Raw genomic sequence first — 26,796 nt, 5'->3', positions numbered from 1 at the left:
GCACTATTTATTAGAATCCCATAATATTCTTTTGGCTCTAATTAGATATAAATATGAGAAAGAAAATACCTTTTATCGTATGTTCTAGTATGTTTTTGTTATTCTAGATCTATAAGTGTGTAGCTTCATCTAAGCTGGGGCTCTCAGCCTTCCTAATTCTGTGATCCTTTAACATAGTTCCTTATGCTCTGGCACTATATTTTTGTTGCTACTTCATAGCTAAGATAATTTTGCTACTGTTATGAGTTGCAATGTAAATATCTATGTTTTCTGGTGGTCTTAGGTGACCCCTGTGAAAGGACCGTTCAGCTCCCAAAGAGGCCACAACCCACAGGTTAAAACCACTAATCTACGCAAGACTCAGCCATTTCTTTATATGCTTTGTCCCCACTTACAACTTAAATTTTTCCTAGGACTGTATTATTTGTTTATGTCATGTGACATTGTCCCATTGCAGTTTATTTATTCTTAAAATCACGTTTCTTTTCATTTTTTTTTTGGCTTAGGTTTTATTTCTCTGTCTTTAAATTCAGTGTCCTTTCCTCCCTGCAGTTGACCCTGCTGTCCTCTGGGCTTTCTCATGACAGAGCTCTTTTGCTTTCCCTTTATATTGTTGAGCACATGGACATATTTATAACACTCCAACCCATTCGCTCCTTCACTGTCTCTCTGTTGACCCTGTTTCTCCTGAGTGTCATGCTTCATTCAGCTGCTATCTAAAGCTGAATTCTAGACATGTGATTTGAACATTTTTAGGCTATGTTTGTATTCTGGGAGACGGGATCTAGAATATTTTCTATTTCAGGGCTAACTTTTAGCTTTTTTTCTCTAAAACTTCACACCTTTGGAATCTTTACTGAGTGCCCCATGTATTCATTATGGTCTATGCATTTTGACTAAAGTAACATGAAATATTAATAAATCTATGTGAGCTGGGAATTGTCTGATCTTTAGTTCTCAATAATTGGTCGTCGTCCTTTTCTCTGATGCCCAGAAATTGTTCTTCTTTGGCCTTATGATGTTTGACTCTGTACATATGCAAATTTATATAATCTTAAGACCCTTTGGCAGGTTTCTGTCATGCTCCGCCCCTTTTTCATCACTCTAGCATAGTCCTATGCCCTTGGATACACGCACTGCCTGTAAATTCAAGTGTGTTAACTCTTTTCCATCCTCTTTCTCCTCAACTTGGTGAGATTATGGAGCTCCTTTGGGCCTCTTTTTGTACTGCACTCTGGTTGGAAAACCTGGTTGAGCCAGGTGTAGTGGTTGGTACATGACTTTAATTTCCGCACTTGGGAGACAGAGTCAGGTGGCTCTCTGAGCGCAATACCAGTCTGCTCTATATAGAGTTTCAGGATAGCCAAGGCTACATAAAGAGACCTGAGAGAGGGAGGGAGGACAGGGAGAGAGAGAGGGAGGGAGGGAAGAGAGGAGAGGAGAGGAGAGGAGAGAGGAGAGAGAGAAGAAACACACGGGAACTGGTTGATGGTAGGAGTCAGCCTGTTTTATTATTCCAGGGCTAAATTTAGCTTTTCAGGCACCATGGTCCTTTATTGCTTGCTGCTCTAACTTTGATTGTATCCACCCACTGTTAATTGTTCATTACAGTGAAGTTCTGTCTGTTAGGGTGGCTCTTTCTGTGGTAGATCATGCCCTAGAAGCAAAATTGTAAAAGACTTAGACCAAAAGATTCTCCTTTCCCTTTGTTTGCTACCTGGTAGTTCAGCATTTGTTAGGAATGAGATGATTTATTTTTCCCCATTACTTTGAGAAGGCCTAGGCTAGTAGATTAGACATGATTTGGGTACAGTAGACCTTGCTCCTTGTATGTATGTAGTCTGTACTCAAGCAGATAGCTTGTTTTTATAGCAGTTGTATAGTAATCCACCAAGAGTGTTCCTCCTGCCTGAAATGGGCCAAGGGTGATATCTAATGAACTCTGTTATGTGAAGCCAGAGTTATGGGAGGGATATGTCCTGCAGTGTCCATGGTGCTCCCGGAGTGCAGGCTTGAATTGGAAACACCACTGTCTCATCCGTGCATTTATACACCAGCTTTTCTGTGTTAATCCAACCACCTGTCTCCTCCTTTTTGCTCTTCTTTCTATCCATCCAGTTATTTGGTAGCTTTTATACATAAATATCTTTATTTGTAATTGGAAATTTTTTTCAGTACCAAATATTTTCTAAGCATAGTTTTATAAAAGGCATAGTGAAATTCATTATATTTAAAGTTTGCGAGTAGAATATGAAAGTATATGGGCTTCAAAGTCAAGTTTTAACTTTGTGGATTTTTTTTTTCTTAGTAGTTTTGTTGTGAAAAGGAAAATCTTCCATCTATTATTATCCCCTTAGGTAGTGCTGTAAGAGTGAGCCTGCTGTAGGCAGTGCTGTAACAGTGAGCCTGCTGTAGGCAGTGCTGTAAGAGTGAGCCTGCTGTAGGCAGTGCTGTAACAGTGAGCCTGCTGTAGGCTGTGCTGTAACAGTGAGCCTGCTGTAGGCAGTGCTGTAAGAGTGAGCCTGCTGTAGGCAGTGCTGTAAGAGTGAGCCTGCTGTAGGCAGTGCTGTAAGAGTGAGCCTGCTGTAGGCAGTGCTGTAACAGTGAGCCTGCTGTAGGCAGTGCTGTAACAGTGAGCCTGCTGTAGGCAGTGCTGTAACAGTGAGCCTGCTGTAGGCAGTGCTGTAAGAGTGAGCCTGCTGTAGGCTGTGCTGTAACAGTGAGCCTGCTGTAGGCAGTGCTGTAAGAGTGAGCCTGCTGTAGGCAGTGCTGTAACAGTGAGCCTGCTGTAGGCAGTGCTGTAACAGTGAGCCTGCTGTAGGCAGTGCTGTAACAGTGAGCCTGCTGTAGGCAGTGCTGTAACAGTGAGCCTGCTGTAGGCAGTGCTGTAAGAGTGAGCCTGCTGTAGGCAGTGCTGTAAGAGTGAGCCTGCTGTAGGCAGTGCTGTAAGAGTGAGCCTGCTGTAGGCAGTGCTGTAACAGTGAGCCTGCTGTAGGCAGTGCTGTAAGAGTGAGCCTGCTGTAGGCAGTGCCGTAACAGTGAGCCTGCTGTAGGCAGTGCCGTAACAGTGAGCCTGCTGTAGGCAGTGCTGTAAGAGTGAGCCTGCTGTAGGCAGTGCTGTAACAGTGAGCCTGCTGTAGGCAGTGCCGTAACAGTGAGCCTGCTGTAGGCAGTGCTGTAAGAGTGAGCCTGCTGTAGGCAGTGCTGTAAGAGTGAGCCTGCTGTAGGCAGTGCTGTAAGAGTGAGCCTGCTGTAGGCAGTGCTGTAACAGTGAGCCTGCTGTAGGCAGTGCTGTAACAGTGAGCCTGCTGTAGGCAGTGCTGTAACAGTGAGCCTGCTGTAGGCAGTGCTGTAACAGTGAGCCTGCTGTAGGCAGTGCTGTAAGAGTGAGCCTGCTGTAGGCAGTGCTGTAAGAGTGAGCCTGCTGTAGGCAGTGCTGTAACAGTGAGCCTGCTGTAGGCAGTGCTGTAAGAGTGAGCCTGCTGTAGGCAGTGCTGTAACAGTGAGCCTGCTGTAGGCAGTGCTGTAAGAGTGAGCCTGCTGTAGGCAGTGCTGTAAGAGTGAGCCTGCTGTAGGCAGTGCTGTAAGAGTGAGCCTGCTGTAGGCAGTGCTGTAAGAGTGAGCCTGCTGTAGGCAGTGCTGTAACAGTGAGCCTGCTGTAGGCAGTGCCGTAACAGTGAGCCTGCTGTAGGCAGTGCTGTAAGAGTGAGCCTGCTGTAGGCAGTGCTGTAAGAGTGAGCCTGCTGTAGGCAGTGCTGTAAGAGTGAGCCTGCTGTAGGCAGTGCTGTAACAGTGAGCCTGCTGTAGGCAGTGCTGTAACAGTGAGCCTGCTGTAGGCAGTGCTGTAACAGTGAGCCTGCTGTAGGCAGTGCTGTAACAGTGAGCCTGCTGTAGGCAGTGCTGTAAGAGTGAGCCTGCTGTAGGCAGTGCTGTAAGAGTGAGCCTGCTGTAGGCAGTGCTGTAACAGTGAGCCTGCTGTAGGCAGTGCCGTAACAGTGAGCCTGCTGTAGGCAGTGCTGTAAGAGTGAGCCTGCTGTAGGCAGTGCTGTAAGAGTGAGCCTGCTGTAGGCAGTGCTGTAACAGTGAGCCTGCTGTAGGCAGTGCCGTAACAGTGAGCCTGCTGTAGGCAGTGCTGTAACAGTGAGCCTGCTGTAGGCAGTGCTGTAACAGTGAGCCTGCTGTAGGCAGTGCTGTAAGAGTGAGCCTGCTGTAGGCAGTGCTGTAAGAGTGAGCCTGCTGTAGGCAGTGCTGTAACAGTGAGCCTGCTGTAGGCAGTGCTGTAAGAGTGAGCCTGCTGTAGGCAGTGCTGTAAGAGTGAGCCTGCTGTAGGCAGTGCTGTAACAGTGAGCCTGCTGTAGGCAGTGCTGTAAGAGTGAGCCTGCTATATTTAGCACATCCCGTTGGTATAATATTTAACTTTAGCTGAGTGTGCATTGTTAATTCCTTGTTTGATTCTGTAGCTATATTAAATAATGTCACAAGTGAGAGAGTAGCTAATCCAGATCTGCTGGTAGGTAGCATGGTAAAAATATTTGACTAATGACAACTAATTAAAATGAAATTAACAAAATCAGAAAACCCCAGATTCCTTTATACCTGAAGTTATGGAGAAGACCTGCCCCTTTGGAGAACAGCGTAAGGTTTTCACTGTACTTCAGACGTTCTAACCAACACGTGTGAGGGGAGATGGCAGAGTGAAGGCAGAGGGTGCTGCAGTGATGAGTGCATTACTGCTCATGTGCTCTGGCTAGGAAATTTTGAATGATAACTGCTTATTTCTTTTCAGTTTTACTTATTTATTTGATATTTTTGAAACAGGGTTTCACTCTGTGTCCCTGGCTGTCCTGGGGCCTACGGTGTAGACCAGGCTGGCCTTGAACTCAGATGTCTGCCTGTCTCTGCCTCCCAGGTGCTGGGATTAAAGGCGTGTACCACCCCCGCCCAGCTAACTGTGCTTCTTGATATTTTCAGCATGGTGGGAAATAAGGTTAAGACCTTAAACATGTAATATATGAGGAAATTGTGGAAGAAGCAATTTTGTTATCTTTACCACACATCTTATAAAAGGAGTAATGAGAAAGTTGACATTAGGTGGTAATTGTTCTAAAAATATATTTAATGAAGTATTTTGATTTTCTATGTAATGAAGAGCATTTCCTGGTTTGTTGGGGGCTTATGTGTGTTATTCATTCTTTTTCTAGTTGATAATACTTAATAAGCACAAACAATTAAACTAAAACCCATATTACTTTTCCACTTTGATCTTTACTTTGTCAGTAGTAAGAATGCTGAGCTCCTCTATGAGTGCCATTGTTTTATATTTGTTGTCATCATTTAATGCTTCTTTTTAGAACATTTGTGGGGGTTTTTTTTAGCTTTACTTATCACTTTTTCTGAATTATTTCTACTAAAAACACTTTCTGGTAACAAGTACTGTGGGTTTTGTTTTTTCCATACTGTAATCAATTCTTCAATACCTTGATCCAGTCTGAAAGTTGCTTGTCAATTCCGTTGGAATTGTCTTCCAGGAGTTGGTGTGGAAACACAGGTTAAATCTCCTGGAGCTGCTTCTGCAGGTGCCAGCTCCAAGGGCAGAGCTGACGTCTGAAAACCGGCTGCTTTGGGCTCCCATGGTCCTCTCTTTTGGTTTTACAGTTTGCCTGTAGGGCTCACAGAATTCAAGGAAGCACTGGCCTTTCTTACAACTACACTTACTACTCAAGATTAAAAGATTAAAAGAAAGCAAAACAGATATGAACAGTTTGATGAAGAGCTACAGAACAGGTTCAGGGAGGTCCCATGCCCAGAAGCCCTGCCCCAGTGGAGTTGAGGTGTTACCACCCAGCATGTGGATTCACTTACCAGACTGCACTGCATCTGAACTCCATCACTTCGGGATGTTCATGGAGCTTCTTCCACATAGGTACACTTGACTGCGTCATTGCCCATTGGGGAAGAATTTGGCCTTTAGCCTTTCTCTTCTCTGAAGGCCAGCAAGTAGGAGCTCCAGCAGCTGTTCGCACCAGTAAGCCATCTAGAGCTGCCAGTGGGTCACCTCATTGGTGCAAGCTCAGTGTGTTTAGAAGGGACTTAGTGGGAGATGCTTAACCCAGCTGAAGTTTTATGCCATGGGGGAAAAAAAAAAAGAAACACAAATAATTCTATCACGAAATTACACTGTTCTAACTGGTAGCCACTTTATTTTCCTTAATTATTGTTGGATCTGAGTATTTGTTTTTCTAAAAACATTTATAAAATTCTGGGACAAAATGACTGTTGATTCTGTCCTGATCATTTAAGTTTGTGTCTCATGACCAGGGAGCCTTCAGAAGATCCTGTCCCATGATCATCCTCCTGAGTACTCAGCTGACTTTTATGCTGCCTACATTAATATTCTCCTTGGAGTCTTCTACACGGTCTGTCGAGATCTGAATGAGCTCAGGCATCTGGTGAGTGAGCACTTCGTGCGTGTGCACACACATCACACCACACACACCACATATATATGTAAGAATACCATTTGTATGTAGTGAGAAGCTGTAATTATAGAACTTCATTGGCCACTTATCTGGGGTTGGTGATTTTGTATAAAAGGCTTTAACTTTGAGAAAAGACTAGAATAGTTGTTTGTATTTTGCTAGAATTTTGGGAAACGACCATGCTTTTTATCCATTACTTAGTTTTGTGAAAGGAAGGCTACAAGAATATCTGGTTTCCTCCGTAAGCCTTCAGTTAAGGGGCTGCGGGAGATGACGCAGTGGGTAAGCTGTGTGACACCATATACATTTGTATCTAATGCTGGGAGTGGAGACAGGCAGATCGTAGGGCTCTATAGTCGAGCAGTCTAAACGGTGAGCCCCAGGTTCATTGAGAGACCCTGGCCAACAAACAAACAAAACATTTCAGTTAATACTTAAGACTTTATCTCTGCAGATAAAATTCCTGGAAAGAAGCTGTGGGTACTCATTGGCTGGCTGAAATCTCAGCAGCTATGGCGAGTTTGCAAAGTTGCAGGCCCAGACCTAATCACAACTTACCTTGGGCTGCCTTCAGCTCATCCAGCGGTCATTCCTTGACTCCCTTCCCCTGACTGTCTCGGGCCTAACATCCTGACTACAGATCAAAACCTTTATTCTGCCACTCAAAAAGTGAAGAGTCATCAGGTAGCATTTGCTGCCGGTAGCTGAGACCTGCTACCTGTACTCTAGTGGCCACTTTGTGTTTCTACCAGTGCGTTCTCAAAGTACGTTGTTTATGACATTGATTACACATTGCACATGGCATCTGGGGTAACTGGCCACTAGAATTTGTCTCCAGAATAAACTGTCTCTTATTTCCTTTGCGGTAAGAGCTGTGTTTTTGTGTTCATGTGATTAAAAAAATAGTATATTCAAGGCTGAAAAACCGTTACTTTCAATTAGTAAATTACTTAGTGTCTTTTCTTCTTTTCCTTTCTTTGCTTTGAAAAGTAGTACTTACAAGAATTTGGTATGCATTTGAATCTACAGGGAAAGATGACCACTTAAAACTGTGTTCACCTTTCCTGTGGCTTTGGAAGCTTTAGGTTTCCGGGTCCTTCTTGTTTTCATGTAGATTCTAAGCATCTTAGTTGAGACAAGGCCATCAGCAGCCCCCCAGAAGCTGGGTGTTGTTAGGGCCCCTCGAGGAAATGACGGTAGAGAGACATTCAGAGAGGCAGTAGGGAAGTAGAAGACGCTTGCCCTGTGAGGCAGACGCTGCTCCTCCGTCTCCTGGGAAGTAACCTGTGTGCCACACAGTTCCTAGGAATCTGTGCAAGAGGGATAAATCAAGGAAAACATCTTTAGGAAAAGAAAGTACCTACTTAAATACGGAAGTTTTAATATTCCTTTGGGCTTTCCTGAGGGCTAAATTTTAAGAATAACAGTACAGTTTTTCTGAACATCGTATTCATCAGTTTGAAGTATGCTTTAAATCTTTATACCGTGTGTGATCCCAACAAATTTAAAAAGTCTTTATGTATTGAAGAAAATACTGCACAAAGTGTTCTATGTTTTTCCATGTCTACGACATAGAGGAGTCAAGACATTTATTCTCCATCAGATGTGTGCTGTTACTTGTTTCAAAGCTTATAGATGGCGTATTTCTTGAAGATGATATAAATAGCCTACACAAGGCCTCTTCCAGCATCTTTTCTGTGTGTGCTTTTAAATCTGCGGTAGGAGCTGCTATTTGTGTAATTATATTTCATAGGTGGCCTATATAGGCAGCAAAGACAGGAGAAAATAAAGTGATATTTTGAATATTCATTTAGCTTTGCTTTCTCTGACAATACATTTGGTAGTGCAAAGTAATTATAATTGCTAGAAAACCCAGCCAAACAGGTTATTTTTATATTCTTCTAAACACCGAACACAGAATAGCCTTTTGCTTAACCTTAGTTTTGCATAGTTTTAAAACATGTCCTATATTTAAATTCCTCCAAAATACCAAAATGAGAATTAGAATGATGAGAAATCACTCAGAGATGACTGAATTGTTGGCAGTCTGTTCCAATGCAATAGTAGTGTCTGCTTAGGCTGCCTCATTTTCTTTGTCTCGTTAAATAATGGAGAGAGCCAGTGGCTTAGTGACTGAGCGGGTGTCACAAGGATAATTCGTAAAATGACCAGCTACTAAAATGTAGTTCACTACTATATTTGATGGTGTTGACATTTGCTGTAATTACTTTACAAGATAATGAAAGTATTCAGTAATAAAATTTTTTATTTTACAAATTTGAAACCAGGTTTTAATTTTTAGAAAAGTTGCAAGTTTAGAAAAAGAACTCACCCCTTGATTTCTCAAATCACTTGAGAGTAAGCAGTTCCCTGACACTGTACTATCTCAGAATACTTTAGCATGTCTTTCTTACCAGAACACACTCCTACCTAACTACAGTACTCCCGTCAAAAACCAGGATTGTGGTTAAGAGATGCGGGAGAACTGGCAAGATGGCTCAGCTGGTAAAGTGCATGACTTTTAAGCATGAAGACCTGAATTTGATCCTCAGGACCACCCTCCACCCCCGCTGTGTGTGTGGGGGGGGGGCGCGACTATAATCGACAAATGCTTGTTATCCCAGAGTTGAGACAGAGACAGCAAGATCCCCGGGCTCCCTGATCAGCCAGTGTAGCCTGCTTGGCCAGTGCCACAGCTCAAAGAAGTGTCAAGAGCACCTGAGGGATGATATTCCAGATTGTCCTCTGGTCTGCAGGTGTACGCTTGCATGTGTGTCACACACATGTACATACAAAAGAACATTTTTTTTTACCACAGACTAGTTGCATATATGTTAGTTGCCCCAATGAATATGTTTTAAAATAAAAGAATCCAATACAGAGTTATACGTTGCGTTTAATTGTTCAGTCTCTTAATTTATTTTGACCTGAAAACAATTCTTGTTTTTAATTTTCATGATTATGAAACTGTTAGAGATTAAAATCTACTTGATCTGTAGAATTCTGCTTGCATCTGCTGTGCTTCCTTCTGTACATTTGACAAGAATGTCACATTAATGTCCTGGTGTTTTCCTTGCTTCCTGTCAAGGGGCACAGGAAGTCAGTTTTTCTCACACTATTTTGTCCTGTATTGTCATGTACTGATGGTCAATCCCATTCGCTTTTACTACTCAATTAGGATGATGTCTATTTTCCCTTGTAATTAATATGTATTTAGTTGGGGAAGCAGTTTTACACTTGGTTACTTTAGGCTTATTTTCTCCTTTCAGGCTGTCTTTGGATATCCATTTTAAGATAAGTTGATTATGACAGAAAGGCTGGATCTGTCCTAACCCCTGATGGTTAGAAAGCAGAGTTTTCTGTGGTTACTGCAGACTTAAAGCATCCCTAAAGTGGGCGCAGTGGTTACATCTATCACATAGGGTGTTCTGAAGAACTGAGCGAGCTAATATGCATGGAGCACTTAGAGTGGGGAGCTGTGGGACATGGAAAGCCCTCACGGCTCGGCTCAAGTTCCTGTGAGTCAGTGAGTGTTGATTCAGGTGTTGTTCTGATTCTTCCCCTTCAGTATTTGAGAAATAGATACAGAGATTCTAAACAGGCAGAGTAATTCAAATTGTGTTTGCTTGGCTTTATCCTTCATTGTATACATTGGTTTTCTATTGCTACATATAAAATTGTCATATTCAGTATCTTAACCAACACATATTTCTCACTATTCTGTAGGTTGTAACCAGGCACTGTGTTGCTAGGTTCTCTGTTCAGTGTTTATAAAGCTGAAACCAAAATTCTGCTGGAATGAATTTTCATCTTGAGGTTCTGTGGCACATCCGCTTCTAGGTGCACTCGTCTGTTCCTTTGCCTTGTGAGAATAACATTTCGTGGCCATGGTGGCTGATGGTATTTGTCTCCCTCAGGCCTCCTAGAGAAGGTGCATTGGTCAGCCCCATCTACAAGCCAGTGACAGTGCTTGATTCCCCTGCGATCGCTGACTTCTGTGACCAACCAGTTTCTCTTATGATTAGCTCTGATCCTCTTGACAGTCTCCCTGTCGTAGCTCCCCAGTAGCATGGTCTCTTGACAGTCTCCCTGTCGTAGCTCCCCAGTAGCATGGTCTCTTGACAATCTCCCTGTCGTAGCTCCCCAGTAGCATGGTCTCTTGACAATCTCCCTGTCGTAGCTCCCCAGTAGCATGGTCTCTTGACAGTCTCCCTGTCGTAGCTCCCCAGTAGCATGGTCTCTTGACAGTCTCCCTGTCGTAGCTCCCCAGTAGCATGGTCTCTTGACAGTCTCCCTGTCGTAGCTCCCCAGTAGCATGGTCTCTTGACAATCTCCCTGTCGTAGCTCTCCAGTAGCATGGTCTCTTGACAATCTCCCTGTCGTAGCTCCCCAGTAGCATGGTCTCTTGACAATCTCCCTGTCGTAGCTCCCCAGTAGCATGGTCTCTTGACAATCTCCCTGTCGTAGCTCTCCAGTAGCATGGTCTCTTGACAGTCTCCCTGTCGTAGCTCTCCAGTAGCATGGTCTCTTGACAGTCTCCCTGTCGTAGCTCTCCAGTAGCATGGTCTCTTGACAGTCTCCCTGTCGTAGCTCTCCAGTAGCATGGTCTCTTGACAATCTCCCTGTCGTAGCTCTCCAGTAGCATGGTCTCTTGACAATCTCCCTGTCGTAGCTCCCCAGTAGCATGGTCTCTTGACAATCTCCCTGTCGTAGCTCCCCAGTAGCATGGTCTCTTGACAATCTCCCTGTCGTAGCTCTCCAGTAGCATGGTCTCTTGACAGTCTCCCTGTCGTAGCTCTCCAGTAGCATGGTCTCTTGACAGTCTCCCTGTCGTAGCTCTCCAGTAGCATGGTCTCTTGACAGTCTCCCTGTCGTAGCTCCCCAGTAGCATGGTCTCTGGGACCTTCATTTCATCTGCAGCATCTTTGCACAGCAATACCTACATCAGTATTTTATTGAGCTGGGAGACTATGTGGTCATGCTAAGTTAGGACAGAGTCTGAGGGTTTTGCTTTAGAATTCTTACTACAGGTAACATGTATCAGACTACCGTCCAGCAAATAATCCTGCTATCATAATGAAATCTCATGAGTAAGAGTTAGGAAGGCTTCTTAATTTGCCAGCCCTCCCTTTGCGTCCTTGTCGGTATTCATAACAGATTGGTTTACTCCTTAAAGTAATGCAAGTCTCTCCTTTGAAACTCTGGAAAATATTCTTTTTGCCTGAATTGGGCTTTAATAAATGTGTTCTTTGTTGATCTAGAAATAAATTTTCTGATCACCTCACAGATTCACAGCTAAAATCTAGGTAAATCAAATCCTGCATGCTTGCAGGCAGCCTGTCCTCTGCTTCTGTTCCCTCAGCTGCCAGGTGGCATATGACGCACATGAGTGCGTTGAGTGAACAGCAGCATGACAGCTGTGCTTCCAATGAGTGTGCTTCGCTTACTGTTGTGAGCGTGCTGTCAGGGTTTAATAAAGCCGCACTTGTGCTCTGCATCATTCCTGTTTATTAATGAGACCAGTAAGAATTTATTTTAAACTTGATAACTGGCAAGGGGCCATAAGATGTGTAAAAATTTGTAATATAAAAACCTATCTGATATTGTTTCTGCTTGATTTTGGAATAGTTTTGTGGTTTTTATTAGCATCCTTATGTTGTTTTTCTTAGGAACTAGCAATACTGCTTAAGGTACTAGTGAGTTTGAATCTCTGTTATGCTGTAGAGAGTCTGAGGTGGTTTGAGAGAGGATGGTCCCCATAGGCTCACATGTTAGAATATTTAGTTCCCAGTTAGTGGACCGATTTGGAAAAGATTAGGAGGTGAGGTCTTGTTAGAAGACGTGCATCACTGGGACTTTGAGGGTCTGAAAGGCTCATGTCATTCCCAGTTAGCTCTTTCTGCCTTCTACTTGCAGATGAGAGCATGGCTCTCAGCCACTGCTCCAGCACCTGCCTAGCCTGCTGCCATGCTCCGCCACTGAGATGGTCACAGACTAACCCTCTGCAGATATGAGCCCCAAGTTAAATGCTTTCTTTAATGATTGCCTTGATTGTGGTGCTTTGTCACATTAATAGAAAATTAACTAAAACAAAATCCTGTAGATGACAGGCTGTATCTCCCAGTAAAGGAAAAAACCTAGGTCCCAGGGTGGCCTTTAAAGACACTAAGACCTTTTACATTTTCAAAAGAGAGGCCTTAGCTGGTCAAACTCTAATGTATGTCACCCAAGTTAACCAGGCCACCTTGCCTCACTCAGCCACATAGCTAGCTAACCTCCCTGAATCCACAAACACATCTGTCTTCCTGCCTCCTGCTTAAAGACTTTTCTTTCCCAGAGTTCCTTTCTCCCTACCAGGAAGTCCCACCCTCCCCTTCCTGTCCTTCTGCCCAGCTGATTGGCCAATCATCTCTTTATTAACAGCGCTATATTCACACAAGACATTCCTTCACTATTCCCCTTTTAGTCTAATAAAAGCCCCCTTTATGTATGAATCTGTGTTATTATACATGTATACAATAAACTTCATACATCAAAATCCTAATACAAAGTGGGAGAAATGTGTTGATATTTGAGAACTAAGTGTAGGAGGAGTGGGCATGATATGCTGGAGAGCAGTGCAGACTTTGGCTGCTGCTAACTGGCTTTGTTAATGTGATCCCTTAGTACTATGTTCAGTGCCTAGGGCCAGAAGTCTAAAGCTAGGGCACGACATCAGCTGGAATGAACAGTTCTCTTTCACTCCTTTCTCAGCAGGTCATTTTAGTTCTTTACGTTGTCCTCTGAATTTGAATTTACACAGCTAAGTCATTATAACTGTCTCTTCTCTAGGCTCCATTATTAAATCATTTCATCATAAAATATTTGAGATCAAGTTAATAATGCCACTTCTGTATGGAATCATACACGGACACACATTTTTACCAATTCAATAAAATTACATTTCAGTACAATTCTAGTGTGGAAAACTATTAGATAGCCATGATTAGTCCTTCTCATGCTTCCTAACGTACAGGGTGTCTGCAGAAATTGCTATAACATGTAGTAGATTCTTGCATCTTCTCCTCTGACTGATCTAGTATGCCTGGGATAGGGCTAAGAACTCATATGTGCAACGACTGGTGCACACACTCGCACACTTTAAATCACCCTTAATTAGGTGATGCTTAATTTATGATGGTATTCACATGCTGGAAAATAGCAGTTAGTTGTCGGGCCTTGATCATTTTATTAAACATCATTATGACTAAGAGTACAAATTATGCCTTGTTAGTTTATATGAGCCTAATGTATTAGGTAGGACTTAGCGAATAGTGTGTATTCTATTGTATTACCATTATTCATATTTTTGTTGTTAATTGCAGTAATAAGCTAAAATTACACCTTTTAAAAGTTGAATTTAAATAAAGTTACGTAGTATGTAATAAACATTTTATGTGAATTGTAAGTCCCTAACAATAATTGTATCCTGCTTTTTTGTCTTCTCTTCTTTTAAATTCATAGGCAGTGCTCAATTTCCCCAAGTACTGTGAACCTGTAGTTAAAGGAGAAGGTAACTAACTATAATTATTAAAATTTCATTGGAGAAAAATCTTACAAGATTTGAATTATTGAATTTTTCTCTTGGGAGTAGCAGGTGAGCGTGATACTCGCAAACTGTGGAGAAATATTGAACCTCACTTGAAAAAAGCAATGCAGACTGTTTATCTCAGGGAGGTATCAAGGTAATTATATTTGTTTTACATGTTACATATCACTTATCCAAAGTGCCTAGAGCTAAAAATGTTACAGGCATCAGGTTTTTCAGTTTTGTTTTTAAGATATTTGTATTTACTTATTTAAGCTTCAAAATCTAAGCTCCAGTATACTTCAGCTTTCTAACCTATTTAAACTTCATATCTGAGCCAATTTTTCAGTAGCACCAAAGTATACATGCTTCCTTTCCTTCTTCACATAAGTAACAATGGGTTGTTTGCAAACCCTAACTCTGGAGAAAAGAAAACATCCTGGGGATAAAAGAAGCCTATTCCCCTCCCCTATGTCTATGACTAAGGGGGACCTCCTCCTCCTCTATATAATCATAGGGTATCAAATCTCTTGTTGATAGCCTGTTATCCTTCCTCTGAGTGTCACCGGGCCTCCCCTTCAAGGGGACCCAGCTATTCCACTCCTTGGAATATACTCAGAAGATGCTCCAGCACACAACAGGGACATATGCTCAACCGTGTTCATAGCGGCCTTATTCATAATAGCCAGCACATGGAAACAACTTAAATGTCCTTCAGTAGAAGAATGGATAAAGAAACTGTGTATATTTACACTATGGAATACTACTCAGCTATTAAAAACAAGGAATTCCCGAAATTTGTGGACAAATGGATGGAGCTAGAAATGATCATACTGAGTTAACCCAGAAGCAGAAAGACTCAAATGATTTCTTAAAATTTTCAGTCCGTCTTTGTTCTTTTATTTTATTTCAGTTCCCAGTGGAAGAAGTTACAGGAAGATGGCACAGACCCAGGACAGCTAAAAGGTACCAAAAAAAAAAAAAAAAAAAAAGGAGACAGTTACCAAGGGCACTGTATAAACTGTCATAAATATGGTGGTCCACATTAAAGGGTCCTCTGGTAGCAAGTGGAGCTTGAAAAGAGATCACTTTTCAAGTTACAGTATTTTCCTTAGTGATTTTCCTTCAACTGAATACCAATTTTGTGTTTTTTCAGTATTGGATTCTATTATATGAAAAATCAATTAATATTTCTTTTGATGTTTTCACCTAAATAATTTAATTATATGATGCGGCATATGATACAGATTAGGAATACTCTTCAGTGCTTATATTTTCAAATGTTTTGGTTTTTCTTTAAGATTATTTTGCATTTTTATCAAACTGAAAATATTTTAATTTTAAAAATATCAAAAATATTCTTTTATTTTTCAAAAATGTAAGGATTTCTCTTCAGGAAAGATCATGATGTCATGGTGTTGAGATTGTTTTTTTCCTCTTGGTTTCTGAGCACTTAAGCTGATTTTCAAGTGACTTCTAGTAGCACATTGTAGGAGAGAAAAATAAATGACTAGAGTTAGAAAAAACTGCTATAATTTATCTGTACTATTTCCTGTGTAGCTTCAAGCTGGGCTGTTTGTTCATTTTAAAAACAAGAGGACTAGCTAGCTTTAAACTATTACAAAGATTCTAAGTGATACTCATGTGAGGCCCCCACAGTGTGTGACACATAGTGAGGATCCAATCCTTTCTTATGTACATGGGATTGTAGGCACACAGGAGTAGCAAACTAGATTTGGCTTCTTCAGTGGAAAGTGTCTCAGTAGGGTTTATTATTTTTATCTAAGTAGCTTTTAACTATGACATAATACTACATGGTGTGTGGGGGAATTAGAGTAGGGCTCAAGTTTCCTGTTTTGTGGTCATATAAGGTCTTGAAGGAAAGTTTAATGGAGAAAATAATCTTAAAAGGAAAAAATAACAGAGCTTACATTCCTAATTGGGAGGAGCCAAGCACATATATCAAACAGAATTGACAACATTCAATGCTGTGGTACAGTGTCAGCAGCAGTGGCAGAGTACAGGCAGAGGGAGGCTGGGGAGGACGCCTAACACTGATGGTGCCTGATGAGTGCTGTCATGTTCTGTTACGTAGGTCTCTCGGCATACACCCATGTGGAACTTCCATATTACTCCAAGTTTATTCTTATTGCTGCATACCTTGCTTCTTATAACCCAGCAAGAACTGACAGGAGGTTCTTCCTTAAGGTAGTTATAACATACTTCTGTTTTTTTTTTTTTTTTAAATCCGAGGAGTAAAGTTGGTCTTGCAGATTCAAACACACAAGCTTCAAAAATATTGTGTGTGTGTGTGTGTGTGTGTGTGTGTGTGTGTGTGTGTGTGTGTGTATTGAACATGGATAGACATTTCTTGTCATTATTCCATGAGCAGTATAAAATATTAACTGTTTTTAGCATATTTAAATTATATTAAGTACTCTAAAGATGATTGAAAGAACAAATTATATATACAACCAGCATACTTATTTTTACATAAGGAACTTGAACATCCATGGAGCGTGGTGTTGTCTGAATGGTCTTCAGTCCTCTGTGGAGACCAAGGAATGACTGCTTTGATGGTTCTCTGTATCTATAAATTTGTTATGGGCTGCAATTAGACTAAGAGATTGCTAAATACACAGTTGGGTCTGTTGGCTAATGGCTCTGCAGTCACAGTCTGAGCTTTGGGAGGAACTCGGTTGTTCACAGAAGAGAAGAAATCGGGTGCGAGTTGTTAGTGTAAAACCTTTTCACTCCCTTAGAACATTCTCCCCCCTCCTCATTTTCATGGAGTATGCATATTTTCATGTTTGTGTGCACATGTGTGGGGGCAAGGTGAGCATGCATATGTGTACACATGCATGTGGAGTTTGATGTAGGAAATCATCCCGGGTCTCTCCATCATTCCTCAACTCACCTGTCTGCTGAGTTTTGCTAGTAGGCTTGCGCTGGACACCCCTGCCTCTTCTTTCCAAGGCTGGAATGAGGCACAGTGCCACGCCCTTCTGGTGTTTATGTACCTTCTAGCATCTGAACTCCAGCCTTCATGTAGCACTAAGCCATCAGTCTGCTTTTTTCTCTGAACTTATAACATTTAGTAATTAAGTATTGTTTGTTTTGATTTTTTTTAAAAAATTTTTGGTAATTTGTTACTAGTCTTTTAAGAGCAAGGATAACCCCAACTACTGAGTCTGCAGGCTCAAGTATTCGCAACCAATGTGTAGTATATGAATTACCATCCTCCTTTAAGTGATAAACCTAAACATATCAAAGTAAAACAAAATTTCTGAATATATATGTGTGTATATATATACCAATGGTTTATGCGTATGTGTGTATATATGTGAATATATATTCCATATTTTCAACAAATTGTCTTTTCAGTTTAAGCTTCTTAATCTAAAAAAGTTATTTTCCCTAATTACAGCATCATGGAAAAATCAAGAAAACCAACTTTCTAAAGAAACATGAGAAGGTATTTATGTTTTAAATTCTCTTCTGCATTGTTTAGTTAAGCACAATGGATTAAACTCAGTCACTTTCTTCTTTTCCACTCTTACAAACCCACAAAAAAAAAAAAAAAACCCATGGATGAAATAATGGAAACCCTTAAACACGTAGGAGGTCAGAGTGTTCTGCAGTGTGATGCTTAGAAGTGAGCAGCACAAGACTTGTTTAAGCTATGGTTCCTGACCCCCACGTCAATAGTAAAGGATTATAAACGTGCGGCAACCAAAACTCATTTATAATCAAACATGCGATGACCTGAGCGGTGGCCCATGCTGCATCACAGAACTGGGCATGTGACCATGCTCTGGGAAGCTCATGTGTTCAGGGTTAAGACAGTCATTTGTTAGGATTTGCAGTGTTTTTATTACACATACAAGTTTCCTGCTCTTAAAAAATATTATAGCTTAATCACAGGAAACAAAAATCTTTGCTATTTTTCTACCATTTTTTTTTTCTCAGCATATAAGTATCAATTTAGTTTTATCTTTGGTTTGTTTCATTTTAGAATACTTGCTTTTTAAAAGCTAATGTTTGAAGCTGGCCACAGTGGCACAGACCTTTAATCCCAGCACTCAGGGAGGCCGAGGCAGGTGGATCTCTTGAGTTCACGGCCAGCTTGGTCTACAAATTTAGGAAAGCTAAGGCTACACAGAGAAACTCTGTCTCAAAAAACCAAAATAATAATAATAATAATAATAATAATAATAATAATAATAATAATAATAATAACAACAACAATAAAATTAATGTTTGATCTGCTTGTTTGAGTTAAATGAGGCTTAGAAAAGAATTTCAAGTAATTTCTGAAAGTCCCTTAAGCAGGCTTCTGCCATTTTGCTGATATGTGTTTGCAAAGTTATGTTCCCAACACAACAAGTATAAAATCAAAATATTGACCAATTTTACAGAACATTGAAGGTGCTTTACATCCTGCATCAAATGTTCCGCAAAGGTTTGATTATAATGTAAACAAATACATCTCTTTAGTATACAAATTAACTTGTCTTTATTAAATGGCAGGATCCCAACAAAGAATGGTTTTTAAATGAACTTATTTATTATTGCTATAAGTGAATGGTTTGTATACCTTTTTAATGTATTTAATCCCAGCACTTGTACTCAGAAGCCAGAGACAGACAGATCCCCATGATCAAGTCCAGCATGGTCTACATAGAGTTTCAGGCCAGCTGGGCTGTGTAAAACATTTCAAAGCTGGGTCATTTTCTCCTTGCTCCCTTTGTGGTTAACTTGAGAGGCCACTGCATTTCACTTGACATCACTGTTGGATGGGAGAGGCCATGCAACTCACATTCAGTTCACTGTGACAACGATATAAACTCTGTCCTGGTCAGCCGCCAGAGTTTTGAGATTCCTTTTTTCTGCAGTGCAATCTAGACTCAGCCTTGACCAATATACAAATTTCTTTCATATTTAATTTGATTAGATACTGTTAACCTACAGAGTAGGCAGGCTCTATTTTGTAGCCCCCATCCACCTGCAAAAATGGAGACAAAGTCTTCCTATGTGCCCAAGAAAAAAAACAAAAACAAATACACTGTTGAAAAACACCCAGCATTGTCTTTGTTCTTCTGCAGAAGTGCATGTGTGCACAAGGAGAAACGTGCAAGATTGCCAGTTGCAGCATACCTATAGTAGTGATGGCTTTAATTATGATATAGTTATAAAAATGGAAAAGACAAAAAGTGGATTAGAGCTCCATTTAAAATATCTTATGGGTAAAACTTAAAAAACATAATGTTAAAGGAAAAGGCAATGTGGTAAAAAAAATTGCATCCAAAGTAATATAATTTATATGAAATTTAAAGTCAGATAGTGCTACATACTGCTAGTAGATATGTAAGCACTAGTATTGTGAAAATCAGTGTGAGAGTAAGAGCATCACAGTTTAGATTGGAATTCTCTCCAGGGACAGGAAGGGACAGTGAGCTAGGAAAGGGTTCAGGGGCTTTCAACTTACTAGGGATACGGTCTAACTTTTTGTTTCTCTGCGTGTATTGTATAATATTTGGATTTGATAAAATTGGGTGGTGAATACATTGGTATTTATTATACGAGGCCCCTTACTTTGCCCAGTGATTGAAGCATTTGGAAGAAAAAGCATGCAAAGTTTAAGAACAGAAAAGTAATCTCTAACTGTGTGTTAGCAGTTAAGTAACCAAAGTAAATACTGAACTTTTATACTTTGATCAGCTTTTGTTTTTTTTGCTTGCAAGCCATTCTTCTAAGTACATACTTACTGTCATGCATGTACTTTTCTAATTTATTTTCCACAGCTAACTCTAAGTTCTTAAAATCTTAACCTGCTTTTAAAATAGAATAGAATTTCAAGTATTGTGATTTTTCTAATGACGCGATTGTACCATATAAATATCCACAACCATGAATATTTAGTCTTGTTTTTAATATTTTAAATTATTCCAGGTTGTCCGCTTATTCACTAATTAGACAGTTCTATTACTTTGTTAAATTAAGACCGTATTTGTAATTACTGACCTTTCAAAACCTGTATTGAACCGTGTTAAACTGTGTTTAACTCTTTTGTAACTGTGTTGTCAGCTAAATGTTGAACAAGTATATTTTCCAGGAATTGGCCTGAAGAGGAATGGTAGGAATTAAGTAATATATTCTACTCCAGGTATTAAGAGCCTGGTTTGGGGAGGGGCGTGTGCTAGAGAGGTTGCTCAGCAGTTAGGAGCACTTGGTGCTCCTGCAGACCACTTGGGTTCAGTCCTCAGAACCCACATGGTGCTCACAGCTATGTGTAACTTCAGTTCAGGGCATCTGCAGCAGGCGCCTGAATGCCTCTGGTGCACATGGATACATTCAGGGGCACGCGCATGCACACACAAATAAAAAAAAAAAGAAAAATTGTAGTTAAGGTTATACATTATCTTGAAAAATCATCTGATAATGTCAGCAGCAGATAGCAGTGCTCAAGAGTGCAAATGGCTGAGTTCTTTCGTGTTTATGGGTATAGAGACATGTTTAGATTACTTACAAAAGATATGGCATCTGCAGAAGATAGGGCCCTTCAATATGCAGTTGGCGGGGATCTTGACTCCCCTTCCTGAGGATTTGTGGGCAGTTGATAGGTGCTGGAGGACAGAGAGACGGTTGGTCAGTGCTATAGCCACTGGTAGGTGGCTGTGCCCCAGCAACCATGCGCCTGTGCGCTGTATGGCATGATAATGAAACCCACTGGGTTTACACAGTCACTGACAGAAAGGAAGACGAGAGAGTGAGAAGAGGGCCTGCAGGAGCTGGAGAGTGGGAACGGGCAAGTGTGAGTACGATCTACATGCGCTTTGTGTAGTAAATGTCATAATGAAACATTGTTGTGATTAATTAACAGATGCTTATGAACAGGTTGAAAGATAAATTATATCAGGAAATGTTTTAAGGTCTGTAGGTTAAATGTGTTAGTGTTTGAGGGAAAAAACGATAAATATATTACCACTAGGAATTTATAGTATAGAAAGCATATGTCGAGGTATAAGAAAAAGTCTTATGTTCCCTTTTCTCTACAGACAAGCAATCATCTTCTTGGACCAAAGCCATTCCCACTGGACAGATTATTAGCAATCCTATATAGTATAGTGGACAGCAGAGTGGCTCCAACAGCAAACATCTTTTCCCAGGTAGGCATCATCATGGCTTCTTCTCTGCCATTTCCAGGCAGCTCTTTAGAGTGTGGTAGGTAAAGATCTGGGTATAGATTTTTTGCTCAAGAAATATTAATATTTAATGGTACAATGAATATTGTTCTTAGTAAGTACAGCTGTCCCTTTGTGTAGCTAGGTTTGGATTCATGGATTCAACCAACAATAGTCAGAAAAAGAAAACAGTGACTTGCTTCTGTACTGAGGACATGCAGGCCTTTTCTTGTTATTATTCAATACAAGTATAAATATAATATAACAGCTATCTATATAGCATTTACATTAACTTATGCTCTATAAGTAATAGATTTTTAACATATACTGCGATGAGGCTCTTTGCATGTAAATACATGCTGTCTTATACACGGAGCTTACGCACCCTCAGCTTGGCGTCTGTGAGGCCTTCAAGCTGCCAGAGGATGCTGAGGGCAGCTTTCTCGAAAGGCCCAAACACAGACTCTTCGGGGTTATCACAGAATTTATAAGTGTAAATGATGACAAAAGCAATTTAATGCTTCTGATTCTTCTTCTTTTTTTTCAATAAAGGAATTTTAACAATTATTGCTAATTAAACAAGCGGCTTGATGATTAAACTGATGAATTATACTATATAAGCATGAGCAAATGGAAACATTTTAAATGTATAGGAAAGTAATAAATAATGTTTTTATTTCTCATAGATACAGCTTTTGGGTTGATGTACTCTTTTGTCATTTGGTCTGTTTTCCAGAATAACTTAAATTTTCAGTGTTCCACTAGGTGGCAGCACAAGCCCAGAAGTAGAAATGGAGTATTTTGGTTTTGGGGTTTTGTTTTTAAGTAGTTGATTGACATTTAAAGAAAATTCTGTATAGTCATGCCAGATTTCTTAAATGGTTCAGGAAGACTTGGCATGCATTATGAATAGAAAAGGAAAAATGGTGTAGCTGGCATCTCAGAGTATAGTCATGTCAATGTGCAGTAAGCAGCTTATTTTATAGTTGCTAATATGGAAATAATGAAAGTTACATCATAATTACTTCATGGTAAGTGTGCTCATTTTGTAACATGTGATAATAGCTTTTAATTCATTAAAGAAGATGATAGTAGTCTCAACACTTGGCATTGCATCTATACTGATGACTTGATATTAACATTTATAGAAAGTTCGTATGTACACTGAGTCACAATCCTTTCGCCTTCTCCTTCTGAGTGCTGGTACCTACGTGTACACCACATGTCCAGCTACTGGTAGTAACTTCTACATGCAACATACATGCTTCTTGTTACCACAGTAACTGAAGTAGACATCAGCTGCTATTACCACTAAACACAGTCAGCTGGGCTTAAAGAGGAGCAGGAGGAAGGCGACTGCCGAGCAGAAAAGAAGCAATATCACATTGCATGTGACTGTAATTCTTAGGTCCCCAGATTAACTTTCTGAGAACCAAACAAAGATAATTTTTTAAAACTTTACTTTTGGGAGTTTGCAACTTATTTTGGGGGGGGAATGCATAAAAACAGTATGAAAAGGTTGTAAAGGAATGCTTGACACCACTTGTGAAAGGCTACGAGCAGAAAATGATTGCTTTTGCAATGGGCAGGCTGTACGGAAGACAGCAGTTAAGGTGGAAAGCGGAGCTTGGTTGGAAAGAGTGAGCAGAGTGGTTTTGTTCTGTAGTATATCTAATTTACTTAGACAATAATTGCGCAAAAGGGAAAAGTGATGAAATCAGTTGACCTTTGGAGTGGATACAGTTTAGTGATGACCATGCGCGAGGGAGAGGGGGAAAGGACCAAAATTAGAGAACTAAGCAAAAGTATCAATTTTCCTTTTGTCACCTACTGTTCTCGGAGCTTGGTTGGCATTGGATGTGGCTGTGTCGTGATAGTAGTGGTTGCTGCAGCCATCTCTGTAACATCAGTGCTACTGTTGTGTGGACAGTGCTACCCCCCCCCCCCCAGCACACACCGAGCCTCAGGCTACTAGGGCATCCTACTTGTTTAGAAATAGACTCAGCACTTTTACTCTCTAAGGAAAAATAAAACAGTCACAGATAGTGAGAAGTTTCTGATGTACAGACTGACTGACTGTTCTGGGGTCCTGACTGTGATGCACAGTGTGACCAGTGTTGCCAATCTCTGTGCACACACTAATGTATTAGAAACAGCTTGGCCCAAGCCGTGTCTTTATCTGGAAAGAAGTAAAAGGTTGTTCTCTCTTGGTAGTGAAAGTTGTTGATTTTTTTGTTGTTGTTGTTATCTCTTCTCATTAACATGTGGTATTTACAGTGTTTCAAATACTTAAAGCATGTGAATGAATACGCATATATGTTTCTTTATAATGTCTTTTAGGAATTGGTCATTCCATTTATTAGGATATAAAGGATGGGGCAAAGCAAGGCGATAGATAACCCTAGACTTAAGGATTTGACCTTTGCTTTTGCTTGGTCAATAACTCATCCAAGAAAAGAAAAACATGTGCACAGTATTGAGGAGCAAAAGCTGGCAAGTGGGAATCACGTCCAAAAGGAGGCTGACTCTCGGTCCATTTGCCTTTGGTCAGCAGGCACTCGTCATGCCCAGCTCTGTTTCTCTTTTTCTATGTTGTTCAGTGTGTCCACACCAGCCATAACATTTTTACTGGATGTTCTCATTTGGTATGAACACTAGATGACAGTGTTGTTGCGTTGTACAGTTCAGTTGGGTAGAAAGCGGCTTTAACTTAACATTGTCTCTGATATTTAAAAAGAAAGTGATTTTAAAATTTTTTCACATTTGGTTTGTTTGAGTAAAGGCAAAATGACTTGAAGGAATTTAGTGTGTGCTGTGTGTATTGTGTTTATGAAAACCCTCTTATGAAAAGTAAGTATGAACATCGAACCCCTAACCAGATCTAGCCAATGGGCAGGGCATTCTCACAGTTGTGTGGAGAGCGGGGACTGACTCTGACATGAACTCTGTTGCCCCATATTTGACCACGTCCCCTTGGTGGGGAGGCCTGGTGGCACTCAGAGAAAGGATAAGCAGGCTACCAAGATGAGACTTGATAGGCTGTGACCATATAGTGGGGGAGGAGGTCCCCCTCGGTCGTAGACCTAGGGAAGGGGAATAGGGTGAAAGTGTGGGAGCGAGGGACGGGTGGATACAAATGAGGGGGAAACAATTGAGATGTAATCTGAATAAATTAATTAAATAATAAAAAATTTTTAGAAAGAAAAGTATGATTGGTAAAGAGTTATGTTGTTTGTCTGTATGAGGTGATAGTGTATTATTTTTCTGTTCAGTCAGTCTACATGCAATTATCTTAAAGATTTATTTTATAGTAACATGCTATTTTGTAGCTTACTTTAAGTTTATATATAAAATGTTCATATAGCAGTTGATTATTTATGGTATATACATTTAGAGTTAGCAAAAAGAAAAATTGTTTTATTTTATCTCATTTAAATCACTTCTATATTGAAGCTCTGAAAATAGCATCCTAAGGAAGATTGAAGTGTCTGAGTTCTGAGACTGATTCATGGTGGTGACTGTAGTGGGTGCTCTGCGCTTACTCACTAATGCTGTCTTGTCAGATGAGTGGACAGAGGAGTAGCACACTGCACACTGAAATCGGGGCAATGTTCAGATTTACCAAACCTTAAAACATTGGAAATGTTTCAGACTCCTAGATATTAATCGCGTAATTTTTATCCTTACATACCATTTCATCATTCTTATGATTCTCTTTAGTTTTCATTAAGGCGGGTGCGGCCTTCCCATGTGTGAGTGGAGCAGCTGACAGGACTAACCCTGTTGTCTTACTGCTCTCCTCCTCCCTGTTGCATGAGTGGATGCGTGTGTCACACCATGTCCAAGCAGCCAGTGGGTGAAGAGCACAGGCGTGACGTTCACATTTTGGTTTTGATCAGATAGGACTTTTGAAGACCTTCTTCGAAGATAAAATATTGACTCGTCTTTTCTTCGAAAACATATCAAATCCACGTTATGATTGTGTATGTCTGTGTGTGTTTGTGTGTCTGTGTGTGTGTGTGTGTTTTCTTTCCCCGTATTTGAAAAAACAATGATTAATTTATTTGGACAATTTTGAACACTTCATTTTTCAATGCAAGAACACGAGTGCAGTTTTTTACAGTTGTCAAATTTCATTTACTTTAAATTATTAAGCTGCATAGCTTTATTTTTCCTCAAAGGGTGAAATTGCTAGTTTATTTCTAAAATCATTGGTACCAAGTTATTAAAGTGATTTTGAAAAGGAAAATTATTTTTTTAAGAAGTAGAGGCATTGAATTGTACGTATTTACCTAACATTACCGATTGTATTAGTTTTTGAAAAATAAATTTAAGAAAACTTATTGTGACTCTTACATGTAATTATTTAACATGACAGTTATTTTGTTATTATATTATGAGGAATTAATAGCAAGAAACTAGTGAGAGGTAAGAAAGGAAACAACATTCTTATAAGACAGCATTCTGTCATGCACCATGCTGGCAGTTATATTTTCAATTATATGCAATTTCTGGGTGATTTCATATTGAATTATACAGAATTTAATAAAAACATTTAGAATTTCCTGTATATTTATTTTTTACTTATGTGATTATTGAAAATATTTTAGAGCATGACTTACAGTACAAATTTTATTTAATGTAGATGTTCCTACTTTCTTTTTAATTGACATTATCCAACCTATTAGGGTAGATTTGCATTTATTTGCTTCACTACTTTTTTGTATTAAAAGCTTAATCTTTTCTTCAAAGGTTTGATTAATTGTATTTAAATACTCTTAGGATTTCTGTTCATCTGACTTGTTTTATTAGCTAAATAGGAGCTCGGAAAGCAAAATGAGGTTTTACTCTTCACTGCCACAGTGTGTGAGGCAAGTGCTCCGTCTCTCGTTCACCATGACTACAAGGCAGAGTTTGGACATTTTCCCTCAAATACAGATAGATGTGCACTGTATTTGTTTCATTTTCAGGTTTTTAAAGGATGGGAGTTGTTTAATATTTTTTCTTGTCCTGAAGCGTATACAATTTATTTTAATCGAGTTAGGTTTCAAAGTCAATACTTTCCTTGATTATAATTGAATTTTTCTTTGTTTGCCTAAAATTTTATCTAGTAGGTATTTGTGTCTGCTACACTTCAAACACTGTGTTAGATGAAGAAAATAAGAGAGGAACTAAGTATGTCTGTAGCTTCCTCTGCCTGTCAGCTGTCCTGGCAGAGATGGTCATATTTATTCTGAGAACAGGACAGTGCTGGAGGATGTAGCACTCAGACATTAGACCAAGGACTCATCTCGCAGGCTTGAGTGCTGGTGTGGATTTAAACTCCTCTTCTTCTCTCACTCCAGGAGTCCCTGATAGTTGATAACGGAGACATCCAAGTGTCTTAGGAAGTGATGAATCTGTTCGCTTTTCTCTGACATGCCTCAGTTTAGTGTTTGAGGCAGCAATTGTTTAACAAGTGTTCATTAATGCTTGTATATATTTAATTGTATCGTTAAACAATTTCAGTTGATACTTGGAGCTTTTAAATTATATATATATATAAATTTCAGACAATGTGGGAATA

General features: G+C 40.1%; 1 protein-coding gene across 1 annotated transcript in view; it reads left to right on the top strand.

Annotated features, from left to right (window-relative positions):
- The window catches only part of Orc5 (origin recognition complex subunit 5), a 60,268-nt gene that overhangs the window by 15,046 nt on the left and 18,426 nt on the right, over positions 1 to 26,796 (top strand). The window contains exons 6-12 of the mRNA XM_051152120.1: positions 6,319 to 6,449; positions 13,983 to 14,031; positions 14,113 to 14,203; positions 14,960 to 15,012; positions 16,142 to 16,254; positions 17,474 to 17,521; positions 21,105 to 21,215. Of these exons, the coding sequence (XP_051008077.1) occupies positions 6,319 to 6,449; positions 13,983 to 14,031; positions 14,113 to 14,203; positions 14,960 to 15,012; positions 16,142 to 16,254; positions 17,474 to 17,521; positions 21,105 to 21,215 (596 nt within the window). The remainder of the gene's footprint in view (positions 1 to 6,318; positions 6,450 to 13,982; positions 14,032 to 14,112; positions 14,204 to 14,959; positions 15,013 to 16,141; positions 16,255 to 17,473; positions 17,522 to 21,104; positions 21,216 to 26,796) is intronic.

The sequence above is a fragment of the Acomys russatus genome, chromosome 10 (assembly GCF_903995435.1).
Source record: "Acomys russatus chromosome 10, mAcoRus1.1, whole genome shotgun sequence".
Taxonomy (NCBI): domain Eukaryota; kingdom Metazoa; phylum Chordata; class Mammalia; order Rodentia; family Muridae; genus Acomys; species Acomys russatus.
The sequence above is the reverse complement of the archived record's forward strand: the minus strand, read 5'-3'. Positions and strand labels throughout refer to the sequence as shown.